The 20429-nt window shown below is 48.5% G+C and overlaps 1 protein-coding gene across 2 annotated transcripts in view; it reads right to left on the bottom strand.

Annotated features, from left to right (window-relative positions):
* Positions 1–20429, bottom strand: part of POGLUT2 (protein O-glucosyltransferase 2) — a 110353-nt gene that overhangs the window by 88182 nt on the left and 1742 nt on the right. Inside the window, exon 1 of one of the 2 annotated variants that reach the window (XM_083168648.1) lies at positions 7308–7820. The exons of the other annotated variant lie outside the window; for it this stretch is intronic. Within the exon in view, the coding sequence (XP_083024774.1) occupies positions 7308–7480 (173 nt within the window). The 5' untranslated portion in view covers positions 7481–7820. Of the gene's footprint in view, positions 1–7307; positions 7821–20429 lie in introns of those variants that run through there. 2 annotated transcript variants of the gene reach the window in all.

The following is a 20429-nucleotide window of genomic DNA, read 5'->3' as shown; positions in this document are numbered from 1 at the left end:
CGCTTTACAGAGAATATTTGAACATTCACATCAGTCCCTGCCCCAGTGGAGCTTACAATCTATATTCCCTACCACACGTACACACACACACACACACACACACACACAGACATTCTAGGTTTAATTTTGTTGGGAGCCAATTAACCTACCGGTATATTTCTGGGTTTGTGAGAGGAAATTTGCTAATATTTAAAAAAAAAAATCAAAAATTGTCTCTGTTTTTTTATGATTGGGATTTCCTTTATTACAAAAATAAAGCTTCCACCCTGCTTGGACTCATTAATACCTATTAGTGTCCCTAAATATTTAATTCCAGGGAGTAATTATCACTGCTTTAAATTAATATAGAAATGTTTTAGACAAAAGTATGGTATACTATATGGAGCTCCACAGTCAATCCGATTCGCTCCTTCACACCTACAGTATATTAAATTATATTTACAGTTTTTTAGTAGATAATAATTACAATAAATACAAAAAAAATAATATACATCAGAGGGTAATTACTACCTTGGGAATTTGCTAGTGGTTGATTAGGGGGGGGATTGGGGGAAATGGGGGAATATAGCCTCTGCACAAGATACACTGATTATTTAGACCGTTGTAAATATGTTTAAATATAAACAGTAATAATTTATTACATTATATAATATGTATGATACTGTCGTATCAATTCCTTTAGTGGAGGTGCTCCCTGGAGAGTAATATAGTATAAGCAAGGAGACCGCCCACCGCCCAGGGGCATCGAGGACAGCCCCGGGCTTCAGCATGGGCAGGTAAGTTCTGGAGGGGGGACCCCTTCTTTGGGGGGTCCCCACTCCCCTAGGACCCCTGCCCATACTGACCGGTCAGGGGGTGAATGCTTTGGCCGGGGGCACTTGTATAAAAAGTCACCCCCCTCCCCCAGCTGTGGCATTACCGCGCTGGCTGGTTGGGCCCGGTGCTGGTTCTTGAAATACGGGGGACCCCTAGTCATTTTGTCCCCCGTATTTTGGGAACCAGGACCTTCCCTTGAGCCTGGTGCTGGTTTTATAAAATCCAGGGAACCCCAACTCGGGGGCGGATTGGCCATTAAAGTTACCGGGGAGTTTCCCGGGAGGCCGTTCAATCCTGAGGCCGAAAGCTGCTGGTGGCTGCTCTCAGTCACAGGTGCAGGGATCGCAGGGCCGGATTACCAAATAGCCCCACAGCACCAGGAAAGCTCTCTGCTGCTGCTGCAGATGAAAAAAGTTATTTTCTTCTGTTCTGCTGCAGCGTCCTAAGCCCCGCCCCCTCCGACCTCAAAACACAGTGTAATGTGTAATAATGAGCATCGCTATTGGTGCGGGGTCACTAGGGGTGTGTGGCTGCCCCTTCCCCACAAAGCTGCAGCTGCACAGGAAAGGGAGGGGGTGCCGCGATTCGTGGGTATTAAGGGGGCGGGGCTTAATGCCACAAAGTGCCCTCCCCCGATCAGATACCTTGGCTGGATAAGGTAGTGTACTGTGCTCACTCCCCCTGTACCTGACACTCTCTCTCCCCCTCTGCCGCCCTGCCCCCCCTCCCTCTCTGCCACTCTACCCTCCTGACATCCTGGCCCCCTCTCTCCCTGACACTCTGTGTCCCCCTCTCCCTTACTTTCTGCCTCTCCTCTGCCTGACACTCTGGTCCCCCCCTCTGCCTGACACTCTGCCCCCCCTCCTCCTCTCTCTGACACTACCTCCTTGACACTCTGGCCCCCTCTCGCCCTGACACTCTGGGGGGTATTCAATACTGTGGGCGAGCGGTGACAGCGAGCAGAGCTTCCTGCTCGCTGTCACCACTCAACCTGTCAGTATTCAACGCAGCCCCCGCATACGCCATACTCCATTTTTTGAGCAAGGTGGAATTGGCGTATGCGGCTCCAGAACCAGCGAGACTCTCGGCTAAATACAGCAAGTTTTCTGCACTTGCCGCAGGTCTCGCTGTTTTGGGGAATTCTCGCCGTCCTGTGACGGCGAGGATTTCCCCAGAACATTGAATAGAGCGGGCAGCCAGCGCGGGGGTTAAACAGCGAGGATCGCTGGTATTCTGGTTAACCCCCTCGCCGGCCGCATTGAATACCTGCCTTTGTGTCCCCCTCTCTCCCTTTCTTTCTGCCCCCCCCCCCCCCATCTCTGCCTGACACTCTGCCCACTCTCTCCGTGGCAGTCTATCCCCGTTTTCTCTCCCTTATACTCTGGGCCTGATTCAGCTTCAATTGGCCCGCAGCGAATTTGCGGCGTGGACCGATGATGCAGTATCAGCAAATATACGCATGTGCAGGGCCACAGTACAAATGCCTTCTGCGACTATCACAGTCGCCGAGGTGTTTGCACAGAGGGGTCAGCCAGTGAGCTGGCGCATGGGGGCTCCCAGTGTTTTGTGGGTATGCCCAGTAAAACGTTGGGCATTCCCATACAAACAAAGGTGGGTCGAAGCCTGCACGGGGGGCGGCTGATGTCACATGATGTCAGCACCCGCCCCCTATTCGCCCATCTCCGGCCCAGATAAAGTCAGATCAGACTGATTTTAATCTGCGAGCGGGAGAAAAATCATTCAATGGTCGCTGACCATCGAATGATTTTTCGCCTATACGGCGGCATCCGAATGGATGTGTAAGAGAACACATCCATTCAAATGCAAATACGGTCTTTTGCTCGGCGCAGGGGGACAGGCGTTTGTTTGCCTGGCAGGCGACGTTTACCCGCTCGGTAAGCAGCAAATTTACACTGCTAATCTAGCCGACCTGAATCACCCCCTCTCTCCCCGTCCTCTCTCCCCGTCCTCTCTCCCTGACACTCTGTCTCTCTTGTCCTTCTCTTCCTCTGTGACTATACGGTCTCTCTCTTTCATTGGCTAGACCACCAGGAGTCCCCTTGTTGTGCCATCACAAGGAAGCTGACAAATCACGACGCCCAGGGGGTCGCACAGTGTGTTTTTTAAAGTAGCCTGTTCCAGTCGCCGAATGTTGTGTTCAGGAGCCGCCATAAGAAGAGGACTAGAAGCCTCGCCGCTGGAAGCTCCGATCGGGCCTCGCTGCGGATGAACCCACAGGAATCAGGTAAGCCCTCACTGAGGCCCTTTTTCTTTTTATCTTGCTCCCACTACACCACTACCAATCTGGTGCTAGACCAAGGACCCATTGTTCTCCCCCATTTCCTGCTGGTTATGCAGGCCATGGGCATGAACCATTTTAGGCACTAGGTGCCATTGTTCTCACCCTGTCTCCCCCCTCTCCACCCTGCATCCCCCCTCTCACACTGCGTCACCCCTCTCCCTGCATCCTCTCCCACCCTGCATCCCCTTGGAATGTTAGAACATCCCGCCCTGAGTCTGGACAAGTAAAAGACATAAAAGGCAGCGGACTATTGAATTGGGCGGCGGTCATTGACGTCATGCGACATCAGCCATCGACACGCCTGCATTTGCAGAGGTACGCCCAGCGTTTTCATGGGCACACCCACCATTTTTATGGGTATGTTAATGAAATGCTGGGCTTTCCCCTGCGTCCACCCCCTGCCAGCGCACTATGTAGCAAACGGCTCGGCTCCCGAGGTTTGCACATGTGCATATTTGCGATGTACAAACCCAGACAAAGTATAAAATTCCTGATAGGAAAGGTATAAAGCCATTCTCATTATGAATTACACACGTGAAAATGTAATGGTCATATTTAGTGTAAGCCACTCTGTCACTGTCCTTATGTCCCTGCTGTCACCCTCTGTCCCTGCTGTCACTGTCCAAATTTCCTTGCTGTGCCCCTGCTGTCCCTCTCCCTGTGTCCTTGCACCCCTGAATTTTTTTTTTCCATTCCAAATGAATTTTGGCTCATACCATCTAGCTTAATGTGTATTTTAAGTCTGTGAATTTTGGCTCATTCCGTGTGACCTAATGTGAAGTTTGTCTCATTCCATGTGGCCTAATGTGTAAGGGGTACTAGATAGAATAAAAGGGCATACTATTGTGGTGCATAATATGTTTTACTAATATTTTTAGTCATTTGCAATATTTTTGGGGTTAAAAAGGGCCAAAATCGCCCATTTACCAAAAATCAGACACATGTAGCAGCGTGCGATTTGTGATAAAAATAGCAAGTATTGCCGTGACCAAACAATAGCTCATCCAAAATCGCAAACATCAAATTTAATAGGGTGCGATCTTTCAAATCTCAAGTGATTTCTGACTTTCATTCACCCGGGGACCCTTCAGGAACGGAGATGAATGCTTCAAATCCTGTATACTGTTATGTTAGCTCCGCCCATTGTTGATTTGTTGCCGCCCACATGAGGCCACTTCCAGATAATTTTCCAGGGCCACTTTTGGTCCCCAATCCGCCCCTGCCCCAACTTGTTTGTTCCTGTGATTTTATAAAACCAGAACCGGCTCTTTGAGCCCGGGGCTGGTTATGCTCAGGAGGGGGGACCCCACGCCGTTTTTTTTTCTTTTAACAAAATCGCATTTTTTAAAATGTGCACATTTTCATGACTGCAAATCGCCCAAAATCGCACCCTATCGCACTTTTTTGCTGCAAATTCGCATCTCATTACATATGCGGGTTCGCAGCAAAAAAAATCAATTTTTTTAAGGTGAGATTTGGTGCGATTTTTTTCTTACCAAAAAAAATCGCACCCTATTATATTTCGCCCTGGGTGTGGATCGTTAGGTCTACAGCAACTAGGTCGACAAGCATTGGGTCGACACCACTAGGTCAACAGGCAGCATGGTCGACATGGGTCTAGGTCGACATGGGTCTATGTCAACATGGGGAAAGGTCGACAGGACATTAGGTCGACACAGGCATTAGGTCATCTAGGTCGACATGGGACTGTATTACAATGTTGCTAATAATGTGCTTTGCAACAAATACTGTGTTTTTATACAAGGATAGTGATTCCTATTAGCACACAGAAGTCTTAAGGTCCATACGCACTGGGCAACTTTGAGCTGAAAACCGCTCAAAACAGCTTTTTTGAGCGGCTTTCAGCTCAAAGCCGCCCAGTGTGTATGTCCAGGCGATGAGCGGTGTGCGCTGCTGCGCACTCCCGCAACATCAAGGCTTTGCATAGCGCTCCACTATGCAACGCCGTCCTCCCCCCTCCATCGGCGCCAGGCAGCGGGAAAGCCGCTCAGTGTGTATGCACTGTGCGGCTTTCCCCGCTGCGAAGATAGTCATCATCGCTGTCCATACACGATGGGCATAGTCGCCCAGTGTGTATGGACCTTAAGTTTAATATTGATTTTGCTAGTGGGTCAGTTAGCAAGGTCAATATTTAAGTATATAGGGTGTTATTCTGATTGTTTTGCGAATTCACAGTCTTGAGAGTCCACCAAACCCCGCCTGGCGAATTGACGCCCACCCGCCACCCCCCTCAAAGTGCGGATTTGCCCGCACAGGCTGCGAATGGATGTTTTGCATAAACATCCATTCGCATGCCGCGGGTAACCGCCCACATCTTTCGATGTTCGCCAACCATCGAAAGATGTGGTGTGTGCACGCATATAAAAGTGTCACTTACATATTCGTGCACGCAGGCACGGATATGGGCGGGCAGCTGACATCCGGTGATGTCAGCTGCCCGCCCCCCGCACCCACGTCACTGCCTCATTACTATGAGAACACCCAGCATTTTAATGGGAGCGCCAATGGAACGCTGAGCATTCCCATATGGTAATGGGGCAGCCTGGCGCCCCCCGCCCATCTCCGCCCCCCGCACGCCATCATGGGTGCGTGCACCCAGCGAACTGAAAGTTTGCCGTGGATGCACGCACCCTACGTCTGCACATGTGCAGAAACGCGCCTGCGAATGCGCAGATGCGCACCATCGGTCCTCCGTGTGAATGCACAGAGGACCGAATGGATTTGAATAACTCCCATAGTGTTTTCTCTAAAGGTGCATACACACTATGCTATATCATCTACGGACAATATCGTCAACGATTTCCCCTTGAATTTGCAGGCAAATAATATAGGGGGTTATTCTAGTTCATTCTTTCTGACAAAATCCTTCTTAGATGGACAAAACCATGTGCACTGCGGGTGGGGCAGATGTAACTTGTGCAGAAAGAATTAGATTTGGGTGGGGTTTTACTTCAAAGTGAGAGCTATATTGCAGTGTAAAATCATGCAGTCAGTATTTTCCCTGCACAGAAACAAAATAATTCACCCAAATCTAATTCTCTCTGCACATGTTACATCTGCCCCCCTGCAGTGCACATGGTTTTGTCCATGTAAGAAGGATTTTGTCAGAAAGAATGAACTAGAATAAACCCCATAGTGCATATCATTAATAAAAATGTAGTTATTGACAATAGTCTCAAATTAAGCTGCATATACAGACATAATCTTAATGACCCGTGGGAACCATATTGAGCGTATACACTACGATATTACAAATTAAATTCAGAAGGCCCAAAATGAGCAATATCATTTGTTATTTCACATAGTGTGTGCGCAAACCTACCAACTGTCGCGATATTCATTGGACTGTCCCGTTTTTTGGGGTATGGATTTGCGTCCCCCTGCTACCCGCTGCCCTGCTGAGCAGAACAGCAGGGAATGAGCATCTATTCAGATAGACAAAGGGCTTGTCATGCCCCCCACAGCATCGAAAACGGGGCAAGGCCTCGGGGGAGTACCACAATAATAGGCCACGCACCCTGCCAGCAAGGCCACACCTCTAAAAACCGAACACACAGATGTCCCTCTTCTGAAACCTCTAAAGTTGGGAGGTATGGCGCATGCATCTTAAGTGCACAGAGTTGATCAGTGAGAAGAGCATATTTTCATATGGCTACAGTTAAAGTAGCTCTAGCAAGCATGCCTTCCTCACTGATCAGCACCCTGCACCTAGATTACTCACTAGTATAGCATACACCAGTAGTTCCCATACTTTCTGGATCACTGCACCCTGTAGTATTTTTTTTTTTACAGTACCCCTAGGACCAAAGTTTTTTATTGAGAAATTAACAATATTTTGAGAAATTAAAATAACATTTTATAAATAGTGCTTACCTGTCATCCAGTTATCGGGCGGTGGACAGGGCTGCAATTCTGTTTGTCACATATTTTATAAGCACTGCTTTTGCCTATTACATTTAATTTGATGTGGTGCTGGACCACCAACCCCTGGCACCCCTGTAAGTGCCCCGCAGCACGCAGATTGGGAACCACTGGTATAAAAAAATGTTTTTCACAAATGCTATCTAAAGGAAAGTAGTTTTACTTTATGTCCAATGTATTTATGTTTTGATTTTATGCTTTATGACATTTATATTCATCTGAAATTAGTTTACTAAAAAGTACTCACTTGTTTCCTTGTGTGTCTGCAGCCTGGATGTAGAAATAGCGAGCAGGAAGCACAACCTCTCCCCGGAGCCCAGGACCCCATACTCGGCTGAACTCTGTGCTCACACATGGGGGGCTTTCAGTGCAGCTCAGGGGGGCTGCTATAGCTGACACTAGCAAGAGCTGCCAAAACATTGACAAGGCTCCCTCTAGGCAGCCTGAGCACAGCAGATTAACAGCCAGATCATTGGATGTTTACAAGTCTAGAGCAGAAGCAGTACGATGATTCTCTTATACTGTAGGTGCCAATGAAGTAGGAACTACTGTCTGTGTTCCAGATGCCTGGGAGTCTACAGAGGATATGGGAGGGACAACCTGGGATGCTGGACAAAATGATTCATGTCAGTCTGTAACATTACATGGCATTCCTGCCCAGGCACACATATTATATCAGTGTGTTAGTTGTGTAATTAGCCCGCAGAGAGAGGCGTCCTGGGATACTTGCAGAAAAAAGAATCCCAGACATTCACTTTAATGTCTGAAACCCAGACTGGCAGCAGCCTAATCCCTCCCCCTTGAGCTGCTCCTGCAAAGTGCAGTGTGATTGGCTAAGTTGTCAGGCTGGTTCTCCTTGTAACCCTTGCATTGCTGCTTCTTGTTTGTGCAATGTGTGATACCTTATTTATTTACTTCTTTGTTACTTTTTTTTAATACCATTTGCAGGATGTTGTTTACATTTGAAATTAAATTAATCTGAAGCAAATCTGCGGACGCATGGTGCGGATTTTCCCAGGGGTGGATGATTTTCAATGGTAATGGAAAGCCGCCCACTCTGTCGCTCATCTTCTGGTAATACCACTCCCCCGCCGCACCGTCCCACCCTGACAATGCCGGTTTCCCTCCCTCCCTGCCAGTGATTTTCCCGGGGGTGGACGACTTTCTACTATGGAAAGCCGCCAACCCTGTCGCTCATCTGCTGGTAATTCCACCCCCTGCCGCAGCGCCCCTCCCTCCCTGCCAGATGATGCCGGCACTCTGTTGGGTCCCGGTGGCCGCTGATATCGATTTGACGGATTGGCCCCCGTGGCCACAGCTATAGTCAAGATGCCTGCACAGTCTATTTTTCTATGCGATACTGACGAAACAGGGGTGCGCATCGGCATTGAATGCGAATGAACACTGTGGGATTCAGACTTTCTACTAGATTTTGAATATATAGTCAAAATCAATAGCTAATATCGTACCATGTGCTCACAGCTTTAGCTTATTATTCATCCAGCTGTTTGTTCTCTTCTTGTTCTTGCTCCAGCTTCTTATTCAGAACATGTTATAGTAAAATAATTAAATTAACTTAGATCACTAAGTTAACATTGGATTGTATTTATTGTATTTTATCTGCCCAAAAAGTAGGGATGAGCGCATTCAGATTTTTTAAATCCAAAACGCTAACGGACTCTGCAATCCAAGAACAGATCTGAGTACGTTCGGGTCTTCCGGCCCAAACTTGGAAGCCGGAATGAGGCAAAACATCATCATCATCCCACTGTTAGATTCTCGCGAGACCCATATCCTATATTAGTCCTGTGTCTCTGCGCCATTTCACTCCAGTCCTGGAGAGGGGTAGAGAGAGGAGATACTTAGCTAGTGTCTGTACTGTGCTGTGAGTTGGTGTGTTGTGGTGATTTGACCTGCTATGCTCAGTGCTCTTAAGTGGCACACTGCTATATCAGTCCAGTAAAGTGTCTGACTCATGTGCTACCTGTGCCTGTTGTGAATTTAATTTATCACACTGTGACACATTATGGCCTGGGGCGCCTGTATATTGGGTACACTTTCTGACACACCCAATTAAGCAGTGCCCTGTTCGTATTGGGTACACTCTCGGTAACAAACACAATTAAGCGGTGCCCTGTGTGTATTGGGTACACTGTCTGTGACATAGAGAATAAGCACAGCAGGGGAGCCTGTTGTGTATTGGGTACACTCTGTGACACACACACAATTAAGCGCGGCCTTGTGTGTATTGGGTACACTGTCTGTGACACACAGAAAAAGTACAGCAGGGGAGCCTGTTGTGTGTTGGGTACATTGTCTACAATACAGTAAATAAAATGGAAAACAAAAACTTGGAGGATAAAATAGGGAAAGATCAAGACCCACTTCCTCCTAGTGCTGAAGCTGCTGCCACTAGCCCTGACATAGACGATGAAATGCTTCAACGTCATCTGCCAGGGCCGATGCCCAATGTCATAGAGGGCATGTCAAATAAAATGGAAAACAAAAACTTGGAGGATAAAATAGGGAAAGATCAAGACCCACTTCCTCCTAGTGCTGAAGCTGCTGCCACTAGCCATGACATAGACGATGAAATGCTTCAACGTCATCTGCCAGGGCCGATGCCCAATGTCATAGAGGGCATGTCAAATCCAAAAAGCCAAAGTTCAGTAAAATGACCCAGTTTTTTAAAATCATACTGTATTAGGAGAAATGTAAACTTGCCAATATGTCATTTACAACACAGAATGGCAAGGAACGGCTAAGGCCCTGGCATATGTTTATGACTAGTGATTCCGCTTCACCTGACGATGGAAGCCCTCCTCCCACTCCAAAAACTGTGCAATCTAAGATGGTATCACAAATCCCCAAGGAGAGTCCAAGGGTGACGGCAGTTGCAATGCCTGACCTTTCCAACAATGGACGGTAAGAGGTGGCTCCTTCCACCATTTGCACTCCCTCTGCAAGTACTGGAAGGAGCACCCACAGTCCAGTTTCTGATATTCAAATTGAAGATGTCATTGTTGGAGTACACCAGGTGTGGGTGTAGCTGTCGCTGAGGAAGGCGTTGAAGAGGAGGACGGTGATGTGGTTTGCTTAAATCAGGCACCGTGCGAGACCATTGTTATTGTTTTTCCATGGGGCCAAAAAAAAGGATGTCAACATGTCTGGGCAAAGGATCAAAAGATCCACGTCATAAGTCTGGAATTATTTCTACCCCCATCCAGACAACATCTGTGTCACCGTATGTACCTTATGTGATAGTAAAATTAGTAGTGGTAAGGATGTTAACCACCTGGGAACATCCTTCATATTACATCCCCTGCAGTGCGTTCATCATAAGTCACTATCAAGTTCAGACACTTTGGATAAGAGCATAAGCATCCAGTGACAGCTAAATCCCTTTGGTCTCCTGTTGTATCAAAGCACCTGCAATCTACACCACCAACTCCCTTCTCATCAGTGTCATCTTCATTCAAAATTAGTACTCCTTCAGACCATGTCACTGTCTTGACTGACTCCTCTCCCATCTGGGATTACTCCGGAGTATCGCAGTGCTACGCCTACTTCTGCTGATGCTGCTGTGAGCCGTTCATCATCCCGATGGGGAAGTAGCAACACCACTACTTTCACTAAGCAATTGACCGTCCAACAGTCAGGAATATTGTCAGGAATATGAAGTACAACTGCAATCATCCTATTGCAAATCAGATTACTCAGCCCTTGACAGCTATGTTGGTGTTAGATGTGTGTCCGGTATCCGCCATTAGTTCAGTCCATCTATATTACACTTCACTAGACAGGCGATACTCAGGATGTACAGAGATGTCCGACAAAGTGTCCTCAGTATCCTGAAAAATGCAGTTGTACCCACTGTCCACTTAACCACCGACATGGGGACAAGTGGTACAGGGCAAACAAAGGACTATATTACTGTGACCCACCCACTGGATAGATGCATCGCCTTCCGCAGCAACAACAGCAGCAGCAGCACCTCTGAAACGCCAGCTCACTATGCAGTTTTACTAAGAAGCAGGGGCGGGCTGGGCCGGGGGGCAGAGTGCCATATGCCCCCCGGGCCGCTTACCCACCCACTGGCTGCGGGCCGTGCTGCGGCTGGATCAGCTTCTCCAGCCCTCCTGCACTGGCCGCGGCTTACAGAACACGGCCGCGGCTACAGGAAAATGGCCGCCGGCCCCCTGCACTGAGGACATGTTCTCAGTGCAGGAGGCCGGCGGCCATTTTCCTGTAGCCGCGGCCGTGTTCTGGAAGCCGCGGCCAGCGCAGGAGGGCTGGAGAAGCTGATCCAGCCGCAGCACGGCCCGCAGCTAGCGAGTGGGTAAGCGCTCTCCCCCCCCCCCCCTCCCTCACCCCAGCATATGTGTTTCTGTCACTGTGGGGGGCATATCTGGCACTGTGTGGGGGCATATCTGGCACTGTGTGGGGGCATATCTGGCACTGTGTGGGGGCATATCTGGCACTGTGTGGGGGCATATCTGGCACTGTGTGGGGGCATATGTGTATCTGGCACTGTGGGGGGCATATCTGGCACTGTGGGGGCATATATGTATCTGGCACAGTGGGGCATATGTGTATTTGGCACTGTGGGGGCATATGTGTATCTGGCACTGTGGGGGCATATGTGTATTTGGCACTGTGGGGGCATATGTGTATCTGGCACTGTGGGGCATATGTGTATTTGGCACTGTGGGGGCATATCTGGCACTGTGGGGGCATATGTGTATCTGGCACTGTGGGGGCATATGTGTATCTGGCACTGTGGGGACATATGTGTATCTGGCACTGTGGGGGCATATGTGTCTGGCACTGTGGGGGCATATGTGTATTTGGCACTGTGGGGGCATATGTGTATTTGGCACTGTGGGGGCATATGTGTCTCTGGCACTGTGGGGGCATATGTGTCTCTGGCACTGTGGGGGCATATCTGGCACTGTGGGGGCATATGTGTCTTTGGCACTGTGGGGGAATATGTGTCTCTGGCACTGAGGGGGCATATGTGTCTCTGGCACTGTGGGGGCATATGTGTCTCTGGCACTGTGGGGGCATATGTGTCTTTGGCACTGTGGGGGAATATGTGTCTCTGGCACTGTGGGGGCATATGTGTCTCTGGCACTGTGGGGGCATATGTGTCTCTGGCACTCTGGGGGCATATCTGGCACTGTGGAGGAATATGCGTATTTGGCACTGTGGCAGAATATCTGGCACTGTGGCGGCATTTGTGTCTGGCACTGTGGGGGCATATGTGTATTTGGTACTGTGGCGGAATATCTTGCACTGTGGGGGCATATCTGGCACTGTGGACATCACATTGTGCGGTGTAATGGGCATCATGGTATGGGGCGTAATGGACATTACGGTGTGGGGAGCATTGGGTAATTGCCATCACAGTATGGGGTGTAATGGGCATCAAGGTGTGCAGCATAATGTGTAATTAGCATCACAGTGTGCGGTGTATTGAGTAATTAGCATCGCAGTGTTTGGGCGTAATGTGTAACTGGCATCATGGTGTTCAGCATAATGTGTAATTGGCATTACGGCATGTGGCTTTATGTGTAATGGGTATTACAAGGTTTGCTAAAATGTGCAATCTGCAGGTACACAATACAATCATGGTACAGGCAACGCCCCTTATGATAGGCCACGCCCCTAATTTTTCGACGCGCCTACGGCGCGCAAAAGCATTCCTTCCGACGGTGACTTGGCTGATTATGGGCCAGTGCTCTGGACTTGCCCCCTAGGCTAAAAGTTGCCAGCCAGCCCCTGCTAAGAAGCAAAACACACTGAGAATCTCTTAGAGAAACTGAGGGAATTAATTGCACAATGGCTTACCCTACTTAGACACTCAAGGGGATTTGTGGTACAGTATCTGACAATGCCACCAATATTGTGTGGGCATTACATCTGGGCAAATTTCTGCATGTCCCGTGTTTTGCCCACACAATCAATTTGCAAACCCTCCTGAACCTGCCCTGCAATCACCTTAAACAAGAGGTAACGATGAGGTTGAATTCTACCCTCTATATGCTGCAGTGGATGGAGGAGCAGCAAAGTCCATTCAAGCCTACACAGCCACCTATGTCAGAGGCAAAGGATGGGGGATGCACCTGACTGAAGTGCAGTGGAGGCTTATTTCTGTGTTGTGCAAGGTTCCCCAACCCTTTGAACTTGCCACATGTGAAGTCAATTAAAACAATGCCAGTTTGAATCAGGTCATTCTCCTCATCAGGCTATTGCAGAAGCAGCTGGAGAAAGTAAAGGAGCTAAAACAAGTGATCCCGTTAAGTATGTAGCTCTTGTGGATGAAGCCCTTAATTCACTTTACCAGGATTGAAGGGTGGGCAATCTGTTAAAATCAGACTACTACATTTTGACCAGCATGCTCAATCCTTGGTTTAAAGCCTATGTTGTGTCTCTGTTTCCAGTGGTCACAAGTCTGCAGAGATGCAACAACCTGCTCCTCGGGAGATTGTCATCTGAAGTGGAACGGCACACGGCACCAGCTCCTCCTTCATTTTCTCCCACAACTGTGACTGTGAAGAAACAACTCAGATTTCCTAACCGACCCACTGACGGTGATGCAGGGCAGGCAGGAGTGAGTTTGGACATCTGGGGCGAAATGTAATAGGGTGCGATTTTTAGACTAAAAAAAAATCGCACCAAATCGCACCTTTAAAAATCGCGTTTTTTGCCGCGAATTCGCATATGTAATGAGATGCGAATTAGCGGCAAAAAATGCGATTTGCCGCGATTTGCCGCGATTTGCCGCGATTTTTAGTCATGAAAATGTGCGCATTTTCAGTCATGAAAATGTGCGCATTTTCATAAATGCGATTTTGTTCCAAAAAAAAAAAGTTAAAAAAAAAACGGCGTGGGGTCCCCCCTCCTAAGCATAACCAGCCCCGGGCTCATTGAGCCGGACCTGGTTCCAAAAATACGGGGGGACAAAAAGCATAGGGGTCCCCCGTATTTCTGAAACCAGCCCCGGACTCTTGGACCGGTCCTGGTTCCAAAAATACGGGGGACAAAAAATCTGGGGGTCCCCCGTATTTTAAAACCAGCACCGGGCTCCAACAGCCCGCGGTGTCATGCCACAGCCGGGGGACACTTTTTATACAAGGTCCCCCGGCCAAAACATGAGCACCGTGGCTGGTCAGCCTTGGACGGGGTACCTGGAGGAGTGGGGACCCCCCCAATAAAGGGGTCCCCCCCCCCCAGGCTTCACCCGTCCAGGGCTGAAGCCCGGGGCTGTCACCGGCGTCCGTGGCCAGTGGACGCCGGCCTGATAGGGTTAAATTCATCATACATATCATTACATTGCTTTTTACCGGCGAACTACAAGTGCCAGCAGACCTCCCCCGCATGCTGGGACTTGGAGAACCACAAGTCCCAGCATGCGGGGCATTAATGGGCCCGCTGGGACTTGTAGTCCACCTGTAAAAAGAATGTTTATAAAAAACACACACACAGAGAAGTACAAGTTTATTACACACACACACCTCAATTTTACACCAGCGTTACTTACCATTCCTGGATCCAGCGCTGGTCTGGCTGCTTTACAGCCGGCTCCCCCCGAACTGACAGGCAGCGGGGAGAAGCGGCTGTCTCCGTCGCTTCTAACAGCCTCTGTAGCGCTGTCCGAGTGCTACAGAGGCTGAGAGCGTGATTGGCTGAGCTACAGTATGCGTCTCCATGGAGACGCATAGCTCAGTCCTGATTGGCTGAGCTATGCGTCTCCATGGAGACGCATACTGTAGCTCAGCCAATCACGCTCTCAGCCTCTGTAGCACTCGGACAGCGCTACAGAGGCTGTTAGAAGCGACGGAGACAGCCGCTTCTCCCCGCTGCCTGTCAGTTCGGGGGGAGCCGGCTGTAAAGCAGCCAGACCAGCGCTGGATCCAGGAATGGTAAGTAACGCTGGTGTAAAATTGAGGTGTGTGTGTGTAATAAACTTGTACTTCTCTGTGTGTGTGTTTTTTATAAACATTCTTTTTACAGGTGGACTACAAGTCCCAGCGGGCCCATTAATGCCCCGCATGCTGGGACTTGTGGTTCTCCAAGTCCCAGCATGCGGGGGAGGTCTGCTGGCACTTGTAGTTCGCCGGTAAAAAGCAATGTAATGATATGTATGATGAATTTAACCCTATCAGGCCGGCGTCCACTGGCCACGGACGCCGGTGACAGCCCCGGGCTTCAGCCCTGGACGGGTGAAGCCTGGGGGGGGGACCCCTTTATTGGGGGGGTCCCCACTCCTCCAGGTACCCCGTCCAAGGCTGACCAGCCACGGTGCTCATGTTTTGGCCGGGGGACCTTGTATAAAAAGTGTCCCCCGGCTGTGGCATGACACCGCGGGCTGTTGGAGCCCGGTGCTGGTTTCAAAATACGGGGGACCCCCAGATTTTTTGTCCCCCGTATTTTTGGAACCAGGACCGGTCCAAGAGTCCGGGGCTGGTTTCAGAAATACGGGGGACCCCTATGCTTTTTGTCCCCCCGTATTTTTGGAACCAGGTCCGGCTCAATGAGCCCGGGGCTGGTTATGCTTAGGAGGGGGGACCCCACGCCTTTTTTTTTTTATAAAAACACTTTTACACATTTTTATTAACAGAACCATGCACAGATCTCAATGATCTGTGCATGGTTCTGTCAAAATCGCCTTTCAGAACCTGGTCTATTTTTTTTGCGATTTTTGGTAACATTGACCAAAAATCGCACCCTATTACATTTGCGAGTTGTATACTTTATAATGGGAAAACATCTGGATGCGAATTGAAATGTGACTAAAAATCGCACTTAGAAAAGTGCGATTTCGCGGTAAAAAGTGCGATTTTTTACCGCGATTTTCAACCTATTAAATGTGCGATTTTCGGAAAATGTGCGATTTCGGCCGTTTTTGACCAAAAATCGCACATGTCTAAAAAATCACACCCTATTACATTTCGCCCCTGGTCTGGACTGAAGGACTTGACAACAATTGCTGATATGTCTACTGTCATTGCATGCGATGCTGTCATCACTGAAAAAATGGTGGAGGATTACATTGGTTACCGCAAGTAGGCATGTCAGACAGTCCATATCTGTACTGGCAGGAACAAGAGGCAATTTGGAGCCCCCTGTACAAACTGTCTTTATTTTTCCTGAGTTGTCCCCTCTCCAGTGTGTACTCCGAAAGAGTTTTTAGTGAAGCCGGGAACCTGGTCAGCGAGCAAAACAAAAACACGAAAGGGTGGTTTTGCCAAACCACAAGTACTCACACACACATTCATTCTAGGGTTAATTTTGTTGGAAGCCAATTAGCCTACCAGTATATTTTTGGATTGTGGGAGGAAAACACGGTACCCAGAGTAAATCCACGCAAGCACATGGAGAATATACAAACTCCACACAGTAAATGTGGACACAGGCAAGGGCATGGCTAAAATAGGTGTAGGCAGTCCAGCTGCTCAGGGGCCCACCTGCCCTGATGTGTTATATACATTTTTCCCCATTGGGTGGTACATAAGCACAGAAATGGGGTCCTGCATGTCATATTGTAATTGGTGCTACTGTGTTGCATAATGGCACCCCTACAATGTGATATAGGGCCTGATTTAGACCCTATCACAAGGCTTCAAATCTGCCTGGAGTTACTGTGACCATAAAGCCAAATGGTCAAGGATGAGAAACTGTGAACCATCCATCTCCACATAAAAAGACATAAATCAAGCCCGGCCCCCAGTCTCATCCCAGTAATACTGGGTACACACTAGGCGATTCCTGCAGCCACAGGTGGTGTCGCGGGATAACTATATTGACTGCACACACTGACCGATATCGGTCACACATCACTAACCCCTCTGCTCCGCACATGCAATAGAGAATTATATTATCAGATTTGGTGGCATATACAGCTGATGGGGGGGGGGGATTATTGACCATGCACACTGGATGATATATACGCAATATTGTCAGCGATGTCGTCCATATTGTTGACAAGATATTGCCAAACCGTCTGTTCAATCGTTAAAAGGATCTACAGTAATTCAGAGTTCTGCTTGGCACTCTGGAAAACTGCAGGGCGCACATCCTGGCTCACATCCTGCACACCCCGTGTGTACATCAGTGACCATTACCATATGTGCATGAATACACTGCTATGTATAGACCTGTATTACTCACATTGTAAATAACTGTTGTGACAATGTTAAGACATGTTACATTCCTGAGGTTTATTGTTACAGTTTATGTGAAACCCCCTGTACTTCAGTGGAATGAAAACATATAACGTGATGCTACAGGAAGAGAAAACCAAAGTAAATAAACCCAACAGAGGGACAAATACCCCTTTTAGACATACTACCCGGGATTTTGTCCAGGTTTACCCGGGATTTTCAACCCAGGTCACTCCTGGGATTTTAGTAACAGACCCCCTCTCACACTACACCTCAAATCTGGGAAAAACCCAGGTATACCCCTTTCACACATAAGCCAGGCTTTTCAAGCATTTCAGTGTTTCATCTTTAAAATAGGACACGCCCCGGCAGCAAAAAAAAGCAACATCACATGTTTAAAACGGAAAAACCCGGGTAAACCCATTTAGACATAAGCCGGGTATTATACCCGGGAGTTAAATACCGGGAAAAACCCTGGTCAATTGCAGGTGCTCAGTATCCGGGAGTGAAATCCCGGGTATACCCTTTCAGACATACGCTAGTCCTGGGTTTGGGCGCGTTCATGTGAAAAAAAACGGGATTTTCGCGTATGTCTGAAAGGGGTATAAGTAAAAACTTGACCCGGACAAGACCCCGGACCGCCGGACCGGACATCAAACTCTGCATTCCAGAGCTTGTAGTGTCCTGTCCGGGGGGTTTCTGGTCTGGAGGGAGGCCTGCGATAGCTATCACCAGGGACATGGGGAAGGGGAGATTACAGCCTCCCCGTGTGGTCCGGTCGTTACGGTTTTTGGTACATGCCCCGGACCATAAAGGGAGGCTTTATTCTCCTCCTCCTCCTCTCCCTGGTGACAGGTGTCACAAGACATCCCCTGGACAGGACACCACTGGACAGGCTCCCCCCGGACCGGACAATACAAGCTCTGGAATGACAGAAACTTATTAATGGAGCCTGTCCGTTCCGGCAGTCCGAGTTTTGTCCGATCCAGTTTTTACCCATACCCCCAACAGATTATTATTTTTATTTATGTATTTATTTATTTATTTTTATTTTGTGGAGCTTAATTATCTATTTTTATCATGCTTTAAGGCTTGGAAAGTCTAGTCATTTGTGAAATACTGGGGGTTATTCTGATTCAATCGGTCACCCACGTGGGCATAGGTTTTTATGTGCATGTGCAGCCACTGTGTGCGAGCGCCCACAGAAGTCCGAGTGGGGGTGTGGAGCGGTGTGGGGAGATGGGCCGGGGAATTTGCCTATGGGAACGCCCAGCGTTCCATGGGAGTTTCCATGAGAACGCTGGGCATTCCCATAGTTATTCCCAGATGACGCATGAGCGGGGGACAGGCAGCTGACATCATCAGGCACCCGCAGATCAGAGACACCATAGAGTTGTCTCAGATCTGCTAGCTCCGAAGAAATCATTCATTGGTCGTTAACCAGAAAATGATTTCTCCCCCGCACCCAAGGCTGCGAATGGATGATTATGCAACTTATCCTAATGCCTGAGGGGGTTGGGTGGGGGAGGGGGTGCCTTTGCGGGCGACGTCTCGGGGACAACCAGAATAAGTCTGCAAAACAACCAGAATAAGGACCACTGTGTGGGATGTCGACTACTTAAGGAGTGCCAATAAGGAGAGCCGTGGAAACAGGAAATATCGTCTCTCCTTATTGGCGCAAGGGAGGTTAATACATTTGGCTTTTACAGGTACCTGTTTCTCCTCGTTATGGAGGAGAAGCGGGACCCATTATTTTAAATACGTTAGAACCAGAATAATACATCTGCCCCCCCATAAGACCATACTACCATTCTAAGATTTGCAGTGTCACTCAGAAAAAAAGAAAAACGCAGGTGCACAATTTATACACTACGAATACTGATAATGTATGATAATGACAACTTGACAATCAATGGGTGAGACAAAGAGCTCACAAGGTTCCTGAAAATCAGTTGGCACGCCCAGACACATGGAAAAGTGGTATCCCACATCCATGCGGCACCCAATGCTCACCTCCAATCACCGCTGCAGCCCCCTGCTGACAGAAGAAAATAACTCAGAGCAATTACGTGATTTGCACTGAATCACATCATCTTAGCCCCATTGCTACGTTACAATGCCAGAAATACGGGCTCTGTATAGCTGATTTTATTTTCCAGTTAACAGGTAAAAGTCAGTCTAGATGTCCAAATTCTGGGCGGGTGCTGACATCATGTGACATCACCACCCACCCAAAGCAGACACCTGCTCCAGCCCCCTTCCCACCCCACTCCTCCCACTATGGAGCACACGGCCTGGCGAGTGTAAAACTCACAGAAGCTGTTCGCTCAGGGGGTTTGCGCATGCACAAACCTGACCATCGAGGACGGGGACAAACTTGGCCAGTAACGAACGTGTCTGAATCGGGCCCTAAGTGCTATAAAGGACTGGTTGCAGCAAATGACAGACAGGTTGATTCCATTCTACTGCTAACTTATAGCTATCAGCAGACACTACAGTATATACAGAATCAATTTATCCTAATTTATAGACAATATGGCTTCCAGTGTGAACAGTAAAAATGCAAACCCCCTCTCATTCCCACCCTGCACCCCAGGACATTGGCCGATATAGGAAAATGTATTTCTAGTTCATGTCCTTAGTCATTTTTCTGGCTCATAATTATGCCCCTTACACATTATTCCCATATAAAAACCTGACCATCGGTTCCCAGACTGATATCCGAACCATCGGGTCCCAGAACGAAAACCTGACCGTCGGTTCCCAAAAATAAATCTGACCATCAATTCACAGGTGATCTCATCAATACCCAGACTGAAGCCAGAGACCATTGATTCCCTGAGTAACACATCGAGACTCACCCACCAGTTCCAGTTCATCAGTGCATTCTCTGGGCAGCAAAAGGAATATCCCCTTGTGGGGTTCCCTGGAGAAGACCACAGGTGGGTTTAGACTACGTGCCTCTGTTTTGAGTTCCTGCCAACACTTCCTAGCTGTGCCCTCCAGTGTCACCTCTGTACATGCACCACCAGTACATAAAACCCCCAGCTTAACATTTCCTGTACCCTCGACTGGCTCACTACTGTCAAATCTGAGAACATCCAAGTACTGACTGTAATGCCCCCTACACCATATTATGCCTCATATAGTAATGCTCCTTACACCATATTATGCCCCACAGAGTAATGCCCCTTAAATAATAT

This window comes from Crinia signifera, chromosome 2 (assembly GCF_055691185.1).
Source record: "Crinia signifera chromosome 2, ASM5569118v1, whole genome shotgun sequence".
NCBI lineage: Eukaryota > Metazoa > Chordata > Amphibia > Anura > Myobatrachidae > Crinia > Crinia signifera.
This window is presented reverse-complemented; position numbering and strand designations above follow the sequence as displayed.